Source organism: Portunus trituberculatus, chromosome 41 (assembly GCF_017591435.1).
Source record: "Portunus trituberculatus isolate SZX2019 chromosome 41, ASM1759143v1, whole genome shotgun sequence".
Classification (NCBI taxonomy): domain Eukaryota; kingdom Metazoa; phylum Arthropoda; class Malacostraca; order Decapoda; family Portunidae; genus Portunus; species Portunus trituberculatus.
The window spans coordinates 29,490,728-29,500,727 of NC_059295.1; the positions used below are offsets into that span (position 1 = coordinate 29,490,728).

Here is a 10,000-nt window from a genome sequence, read left to right on the forward strand (position 1 = left end):
ATCACGTTTCCTTCCGGCTGAAGATAATAAAGCAGAAGATAAATATTAAACACAGAAGAACCATGCAGGCAGTAATTTTATGGCAGGATATTTTATTCAGCCTTTTTCTCAGAAGCTTCCCCCTCAAGTGCCATCAGCCTCTGGCAAAATGTGCATCATTAAATAAGCATTCGAAAAAAAGAAGTGACTGACTGACTGTAGATGAATTATTTATGGGCCCATCCGGAGAACCTACAGGGGAGGAGGTTGTGGGATGGATGTGAAGGGACGGGGGGAGGAGGGAGGACCTGCTGCACGAACCTCGGGGAAAGAATTATAGCTCAGTAAAGTTTAAATTGACCAGGAAAATATTCGATGAGGGCCGTAGTTGGATGGAGTGGGGTCGTGGGAGGTTACTGAAGGTCGTCATGGGTCAGAATGGGTTATATTGGGTATCTGGTGAAGCAAGGGATAGATAGAGTTGGATGTTAGCAAGGGATAGAGTTAGAAATAGATCAATGTTGGTAGAGATGGGTCAGAGTTGGTTGTGGTTGTTTAGAGTGGGTAATGGTGGATCATGATGAATTCTAGTGTGTTAAAATGGATTACTGTGGGCTAAAAGGAAGTGTGACAGATCAGGGTGGGCTGCGAAGGGGGTAGGGGTGGATGGATTCAGGTCGGTTCTTGTGGATCAGGGCGGACTGCGGTGGGTCATGGTAGTGTGTGGTGGATCAGAATGGACTGCTGGTCAAGGTGGACTGTGATGGATCATGGTGGCGGATAGTGTGGTAAGGTGTGGTAGGTTGAGGTGGGCTGTGATGAATCATGCTGTGTGGTGTGGAGTGTTGAGGTGGGCTGTGGTGAGTCATGGTGTGGTGTGGAGCGTTGAGGTGGGCTGTGATGAATCATGCTGTGTGGTGTGGAGTGTTGAGGTGGGCTGTGGTGAGTCATGCTGTGGTGTGGTGGGTTGAGGTGGGCTGTGATGAGTCATGGTCTTATGTAGTGGGTTGAAGTGGGCTTTGGTGCGTCATGGTGTGGTGTGGTGGGTTGAGGTGGGCTGTGGTGAGTCATGCTGTGGTGTGGTGGGTTGAGGTGGGCTGTGATGAGTCATGGTCTTATGTAGTGGGTTGAGGTGGGCTTTGGTGCGTCATGGTATGGTGTGGTGGGTTGAGGTGGGCTGTGTTGACTCATACTGTGGTTCGGTAGGTTGAAGTGGGCTGTGTTGAGTCATGGTGGGGTGTGGTGGGTTGAGGTGGGCTGTGGTGCGTCATGGTGGGGTGTGGTGCGTTATGGTTGGTGTGTGGTGGGTCGTAGTAAGGTGTGGCGCGTTGAGGTGGGCTGTGGTGAGTCATGGTGGAGTGTGGTGGGGTTCAAGTGGCATACGGTGGGTCAGGGAGGGGGTGGGAGGGTCAGAAGGAGGGAATAATTTGAGGATTATTGCTAACGAAGATGGATGACATGCAAATTATCCTCACAATTATTTCTAAACGGCTCGCCTCGCACAGCCTTCGCGCATGCAGGTCCATTTTGCTCGCACGCACGCACGCACATACACTCACGGAAGCCTGCCATCATGTATTATCTATCAATTTATTTACCTGTAACTCTACTTGGCTATAATATGAACACGCTATTCTGAGGTAATTTTGTGTTTTCTCTCCCATCATATATCTCCTGCTTTCCTTTGACGCTTTAATCCTTGTGTGTGTGTGTGTGTGTGTGTGTGTGTGTGTGTGTGTGTGTGTGTGTGTGTGTGTGTGTGTGAGATCTTGCTTCCATATCCCTACTAGTCCATTCTCTCATCACTACCCTTATCACTCACACTTCAAGCGCCTCTCTCTCTCTCTCTCTCTCTCTCTCTCTCTCTCTCTCTCTCTCTCTCTAGCCTGCTTCAATTTATCATTCTCATCTTACTCTCCTGCCAAAGTTATATCTTCCCTCCCTTTCTCTGTTTAATGCTATGTATGTCTGCTTCGCCTCCCCACTCTTGTCATTCTGTCTGTCATGCTGTCAACGCACCATTTTGCACCATTTTGCCCGCCTGTATCATTTATATGTTTCTTTCCTGCAGCAGCCTGTATAAATATGGTATCCTACATGTCCACTGCATTCACAATAGTGTTTGATCGTTTAGTGAAGATTATAACAGTGAGGGTATTTTTGTGAAGTTCCCTCAAGGTGAATTGAAGTTGTCATGATACGCGATCCTTCTTTAATCTGTTCGAACCATGAAAACTGTATTGAAATCCTGTATAAATCTCTCTGAATACGTTAAAAATTGTTGAAGGAAGACTCTGAAACATTTCTCATGAATGTCTCTTCTGAGTAAAGATGAAATATCCTTTTCTAAACCATTAGAATCATAAAAAAAGCCGCTGAAAACCACCAGAAGATCCACAAAACTTTTTGAAAGCAACCGAAATACTAAGAATAACTTTCAATATATGTTTTACAATATCGATGAATGTGCGGAATTCTCTTGTAAACTACGAGTCATGGAAGCACCAGTGATAAGCCTCCATAAACTCCACCAGACCTCTTAACAGAAGTTGCGGGAAGGCGACGAAACAATTGGAAACAATGTCCAATCATTCATGAAAGCAAGAACAGCTGATTTTGGAGCATTTATACATAAGCGCATTAATCAGAAGTAGCATAAGGATCACTCTGCTTTGTCAATAACTCCATTCAGCGCCGCGCTTAAGCAATCAGTCCATGCATGTTGATTATTACCCGGAAACCCGTGAGAGTTAGGCATGTGGGGCTCCACTAAGTAGCTGGCATACGTAAAGCGTCGCGGTCATTGCCAGACTCTCTTGATTCTCACGGTACGATAATTCCAGCAGCCACAGATCTTGTAATTCGTTTATATTAATTATTCATACGGCTTAACCAGCGCCGAGGGGATGAGGGCGGCGGCGGTGGCGGCGGCGGAGGTGGTGATGGCGGTGAATAAGTCAGCGAGCACCGGGCAGGCAGCGTTGGCAGTGACGGCTCATACTGCGCTGCAAACTATTGTTCGTTCATCGCTGGATAGAGATGAAGGAAAGCTTGGCGCGAAAGCTGGTAAATAAACGATGAACTAGAGGTAGGAGGAGCAAGAAGATGAGGAAGAGGAGCAGGAGGAAGAGGAAGAGGAGGAGGTAGGAAGAACAAGAGTTAGGAAGCCAACCAGGAAAGTTTTAAAGCTTATTAATACACATAGAACACATCAAGGGAGATTATAACGAATGGATGCCAAGGGACCTCTCTTTCCTCATATCTCTCTTCATCTGGGGCATCAAATATTCCGCTCTCCTCAGTGGCGACACAAGATTTGACCTAAATATGGTGACATCTCTCGATCTTATGACATCACTCCGCCTTACCACCATCCTTTTCCCCAGTCTCTCTCTCTCTCTCTCTCTCTCTCTCTCTCTCTCTTCTGCTTTCAAATAACTGACTCTTTCTGCTCCCTTTCTGCTCCCGAGTTGTCATAACCACTGCACTGCTTCAAATCATTATCCTCCTCTCCTTCCTCCTCTTCCTCCTCTTCTTTTATAATTTTCTTGTTCTTCATTATTATCAACTTCACCCTCTTTGTTGTATTGTTGTTGCTGTTATTATTGTTGCTCTTGTTGTTGTTGATGTTGGTAGTGGCGGTGGTGGTTGTGGTGTTGTTGATGGTGGTGGTGATTGTGTTAGTGATAGGAGTGGCGGTGGTGGTAAGGGTGGTGATTATGTTCTCTTTTTTCCTCCTCTTCTTCTTCTACTTCCTCCTCCTCCTCCTCCTCCTCCTCCTCCTCCTCCTCCTCCTCCTCCTCCTCCTCCTCATCTTTCTTCCTCTTCCTCCTCGTCTTCCTCCTTCTCCTCCTGCTTCTCCTCTTCCTCCTCCTCCTCTTCCAACTCCAACTCTTCCTCTCCTTCACATATCATTGTCATCAAATCTGTTATAACTTCTGTGTGTAATTGTCATCTGTAAATAGACACACACACACACACACACACACACACACACACACACACACACACACACACACACACACACACACACACACACTTACACACTTAAACTAAGAAAAAAACTAAGAAAAAAAAGACATTTCGCAGATCCTTTCAACTTTAAACGAGATGAAAAGACTCAGCACAACACAGCGTAAATATCACGGGAAGCCGCAGCCTGAGCGAAGAGTCTTAGGTAGAGCAAAGGTCAGACTTGCCACTGTGGCCCCGGGAGACCTTTATACCACCAAGCCATGACGCCTTCTCAGCCGGGCATATTAACCACTTTGCTTTGCTTTTGTCATCGTGTTAACTACTCTAGATACTCTTCGAAAGTTAGATAGATAGATACATAAATGGGGAGCTAGATAGATAGATAATAATGTCAGAAACGGTAAACACGAAGGAAAGCCTTGTGAATATATTAGTAAGATTTTGTTTATATATTTCCCTCGTTCCTTCATTTATTTCTTTTCACGTTAAGGAATTATTTAAGAGACTAAAGATGAGAATGAACTAGTAGTGAAATAGTTAATGGCGCTATAATGCTTGTTCAGCTACTTTAATTTGAATTTGTTTAGTTGAATTATAGCTACAGAGTTTGACTTATTGTTAATTCGTTTTTGCTGTTCATGATGTCATTGTAAATAATCATCTTTACACTTGTACACACCTCGCCAGTCTGTTGCATGTAAGTAAAAGTCACGCATGTCCAGTTTTTGAGACATGAATACTGTAAAAAAAAAAAAAAAAAAAACTATATAAATATATAAGATAAAATAAAGTAGAATGAAAAATAAGTGATCATGATAACAATGAACACTATTTTTTTACTATTATCTTTAACTCATCTGTATTTTATCATAAGATCCATTTATCAGATGTTTTTTATGCATAGTTCAGTAAAAAGGAGAATGAAAATTGATAAGAAATTATGTATATATATAAAAAAACTGTTTTCCATCAGAGGATGCGTATCTCCTTGCTTGGTATAAATCTATCATCGTCATTATAATCAGATAAGATGAGCATTTCACCAGAAGGTTGGTGAGTTATTTACTCCACCAGTTGCTTCAATTTCCGGGTGTGTGAATGCCTCCAGCATGTCTTTCGCCTCCACATTTCTCATTCTAGACAACTGTCAAGAACATCGATCTACTTGTATCAGCTGTAGGACCTTTACTGACGCGCACTCTATGTCCTTCGTTTTGGGATTTTCGTGCCAAACACACCGAAACCCAGAAAAAGAAAGAGAAAAAAATGAGCGGGATTGACCGAGTAGAGATCACGTGCCGTTGTGCACATTTTCTAACTGTAGAGGTGATGAAAATCCATCCATCAAGTTTAGTGAAGTAATTGTTTACTCACAATGATGATATTTTCTTGGGGCACCACATCCTCCAATCTCACATTCGTAATACGTTATGATGAGGCAATGGCAAAAGGAGCATTTTTTTTCCTCCTCGCTGGTATCAGCGGAGCCAGATATGTTACATAAGTACAGAACTCCGTTGTCCATTTCACATAACATCATAGGTTGAGCTACGTTAATATAGAGTATGCCAGAACGGTCTGTGTCTCTCCCCAAGACTTTAAAATGCAAGCCACATGTATGATCTCAAAACCTTCGCAAAACATTTGCCTTAAACCGAAGGACATTAGTATTCTATGTCTCATTAAAGATTATTGCGTGCTTGTATAGCTGGGTCAGCGGTCTGTTAGCTAGTGTTCTCTTCTTCGTCCGTGCAAGTGTTGAAAGTCCAGGGAGTGAGGGAATCACTAGGGTTACTTCTACCTTTATTGGTGGGGAGTGGAGACGCTGCTCTGCTCGTCACAGCCACTGCAATACAGACCAGTCACCAGATCAATAATCGTAGCCAAGATCTCACACAGTCTCAGAAGCTACAGTCTTCCCACGCATTGAATCAAACCCATTCCCTGCGAAACTCGCGGCGCTGTGATAACAGAGTGATGTGTGCGGCGCGGCGGTGACGCGCTAGCTCATTACGGAGCGAAATGTCTGAGTGATGGGAGGAAACAAACCTTGATTCAACATGCTCTCCGATTGTACTTCTAATTTGTATTTCTAATATTCATTATCTATCTATCTATCTATCTATCTATCTATCTATCTATCTATCTATCTATCTATCTATCTATCTATCTATATATATATATATATATATATATATATATATATATATATATATATATATATATATATATATATATATATATATATATATATATATATATATATATATATATATATATATATATATATATATATATATATATATATATATATATATATATATATATATATATATATATATATATATATATATATATATATATATATATATATATATATATATATATATATATATATATATATATATATATATATATATATATATATATATATATATATATATAGCAAATAACATTACAGCTCAAAGTATTTGAGGCAATTGAAATGATTTTCAAGCAATTAACCTCTGAAATCATTATATATTCTTGCAAATATAGTTTACAGTGACTCTATTTACTTTACATGGTGGACCTTTCGCTCTTTCTGGATGCCACTCCGGCCTCACCACTTCCACCTCTTGCAAGGTGGACTTAAAAATATAACATTTAGCATAACTCGACTTAAAAATTCCGTGTAATCTCTCATATCTTTCACCTTCTTAGCCAAACAAACTGTTCCCCTACAGAGTACAGACAGTCATGGAATCGAAGGAGGGTGACTAAAAATCATATTAGAGCTGGCTATCCGTGAGATATCATTGCAGCTGAGGAGACCCAGAAATAATACCCAGGAAACAGGTAACAGACGGCGCACCTGCAGATGAGAGGGAGATAACGGCGAAACTACACACATAAATAAACGAGACATGTAAATTTGCCGCTTGTGTGTGTGTGTGTGTGTGTGTGTGTGTGTGTGTGTGTGTGTGTGTGTGTGTGTGTGTGTGTGTGCGCGCACTCTTGAGTAGGAGACAAGTGTATTAGCAAACCAGAGTGAGGGGAGTTGTTATTTTTCCGTGCTGTGCTAACAATGTTCAGATGAGAGTGTAGGAGAAGATGAAGGTAGTGGTGGTGTTGGTGTTGGTAGCAGCGTTCGGGGTGAATGCTCCTCGTGCCTTCCATCCATATTCTGCTTGACAACTGCATGAAATGTGTCTGGATTTACTTCTGCCTTGGCGATTTATAGACTTCCCGCTGCCTCTCCTGCATACTGAGTCAGCGACCTGAGGCGAGACTGGCTTCCTGCTTAGAGACTCGTGTTAACTTTCTCCCACCAGAATAAACAATTACATCACGATTGCTTACCGTCACGACTATTACACTCACAGAAACTACCCTTATTACCATTATCACCATTGTAACCATTGCCATTGCCTGCTTTTACCATACTCATCGGGATTCAAGTGATTTTAACTTTCATCTCCAAGTTATAACTATTTTCACTCTTGACCCCTTCAATAGAGGGGCAAATTTTTACCTTGAGATTTCTGTACGATTGAACCAATTTATTGACATTAGGAAGGGTCTATAGGGGTCAGAAGATTAATGGCCGCAGTCTTCACTATTTCAATCCGCACATGAGTTTCTGAAGCTGTATAAAATTACCAAATAGTAAACAGAATGAATATGGTTATGGTACTGAAAAGATTAATTACTGTAACATTACCTTTCTTTCTACCATTATTGCATCTCTGACTTTAAAAAGCTTTCTACCATTACCATGCATTATCGTTAGTACCTTACCCACCATACCTCGCTGTTTCATTCATTTATCAATCTTCAACCAGTGAGAACAAAGGATCTACAAGAAAGAAAAAAATGCAGAAAACTTTCATCCATCTTAACGTAACCTATATTTTTTGGTATGTAAGCTAATTCAACCTCATATGATAAAAAATTAATCGAGTCTAATCTGTTGTGACCTAACCTAATCTAACTTAACCAAAAAACAAAAACAAAACTAAAATAAATAAAAAAAAGATAAGGGTCTATGTGGCGTCTTCTTATCTCTAAATATCTTGACCACTCATTGCCTTTCCTGCTATCTACCCCATCCCTACACACTCATTCACTCTTCCCTAACCTAGCCTAACTAAACATAACCAAATCCAACCTAATGTGACACCCCAAATAAATCACATATTTGGTCTACCTCCCTCAGCCAATAAAAAGTCTAAATGTATAACTTTGTAACTCTTACCAATGTAATGTCAAATTCCTTATAAAATATTTTAATTTTCCCCTTGCAGTGCCGCCGCGGAGGATCAAGCTGGTGAGCGAGGCGGGGCTGGAAGTGAGCGGACTTATTGGACCCTACCACGTGGGCGCCACCTTGACCCTGCAGTGCCACGTGGAGGGTGGTAAGTTGAATACCAGGGTCAGCAAGCGTTATAAGAATATCACGTGGAGTCTTAGGGTGCCAGAGAGGGTCAGGAAGAGGACACGAGAGGAGTTGATGAAGGTCAAGAGTTTGGATGGTGTATAAACCAAGGTATGAGATGTGTTAAGCGGTCAGATAAGGTTATGAGTGGGTTAAGAGGCGTTATATGAGTATTTCAGATAGGTCAGGAGAGTTGAAAGTAGATTAAGAGGACTGCAAATAAGTTGAGATAACTGTACACACTTCACAAGGCCTACAAATAGCTTATGGAGACTGTAGATAATCCAAACCCCTCAAAAAGATAAGAAGTTATGCAAATAAGTAAAAAATGAGTCATGGGGCCCTAAATAATAATAAAAATATATGTACATGAAAGGAAAAAGGATGAAGTAACGCAAAAATTGCTTAAAACAGTGATGAGTGTTACAGAGAGAGAGAAAAAAAAAGAAGGCACAGTTGGAAGGGAAAAAGAGTCAAAGAGGCTGCCAAGGGGTTCAGAGAGAGGGAGAGAGGGAAGGGACATGAGTGCTTGAAAAGGGATATGCGGTAAAAAGTAATGAAAAGAGGGGACGATTAGAAAGGAATAAAAAGGAATGAGAGATTACACCGCGAGAGGGTCGGGGAAGCACAGCAGTTCACCCACAGGAAGGAAGGGAGGGAGGAAGGAAGGAAGGAAGGAAGGAAGGAAGGAAGGAAGGAAAGAAGAGGAGAGGAATAAAGCAAGGCAGACAGGAAAAGCAGGAGGGTAATAATTAAGTAGAACAGGAAGCAGAAGAATGAGGAAGAGGTTAAAGAAGTGATAAGGACTATATGAAAGACGAGAGAGAGAGAGAGAGAGAGAGAGAGAGAGAGAGAGAGAGAGAGAGAGAGAGAGAGAGAACTCTTAAAGAAAGACCAAATGGAGTTGCCTCTACTTTGATATAGAAAAAAATTAAGTATAACAGACTCTCTCTCTCTCTCTCTCTCTCTCTCTCTCTCTCTCTCTCTCTCCTCTCTTCATCTCAAACTCTTTCTGCAGTACATTTTCCATACTTCCTCCTCCTCCTCCTCCTCCTCCTCCTCCTCCTCCTCCTCCTCCTCCTCCTCCTCCTCCTCCTCCTCCTCCTCCTCCTCCCGAATCACAACAACATCTAGTACAACACAGCACAAAAGCGGTCGTCGACAGAGACTGTGCTCGGATCAATCTCACCTCTATTTTCTTGCACATTAGAGCCGATTTTTCCCCTTCCCCTTCGTGTTTTAAGTGCCTCTTATTGCCCTAGAAAAATATATTGGAAAGCGCAGGGGAGAGAAGAATAAAAGAGGAAGAATGAAAATGAAGGATTGTGGAGGTGGAGGAAAAGGAAGAGGATAAGAAGGAAGAGGAGGAGGAGGAAAGGAGAGAAAATGGAGGGAAGAGGAAGGAATGATTCTTATTTCAGCTGTTCACATTTTTAAACTTATTTTTCATTCTTTGTCACTTAATAATCTCATTTCTCTCTCAGCGTGAGGTTTTGTTATTTCATTTATACTTTTACCTCAATTCCTTCTCTCTCTCTCTCTCTCTCTCTCTCTCTCTCTCTCTCTCTCTCTCTCTCTCTTTAACTCTATCCTTTCCTTCCCTTCCTCCGTGTTCTTCGTTTTTTTTCC

The 10,000-nt window shown here is 41.6% G+C and overlaps 1 protein-coding gene across 1 annotated transcript in view; it reads left to right on the forward strand.

The window, feature by feature from the left end:
* The window catches only part of LOC123516822 (nephrin-like), a 184,385-nt gene that overhangs the window by 128,772 nt on the left and 45,613 nt on the right, over positions 1-10,000 (forward strand). The window contains 1 exon segment of the mRNA XM_045276530.1: positions 8,241-8,351. Coding sequence (XP_045132465.1) covers positions 8,241-8,351 — 111 coding nt within the window.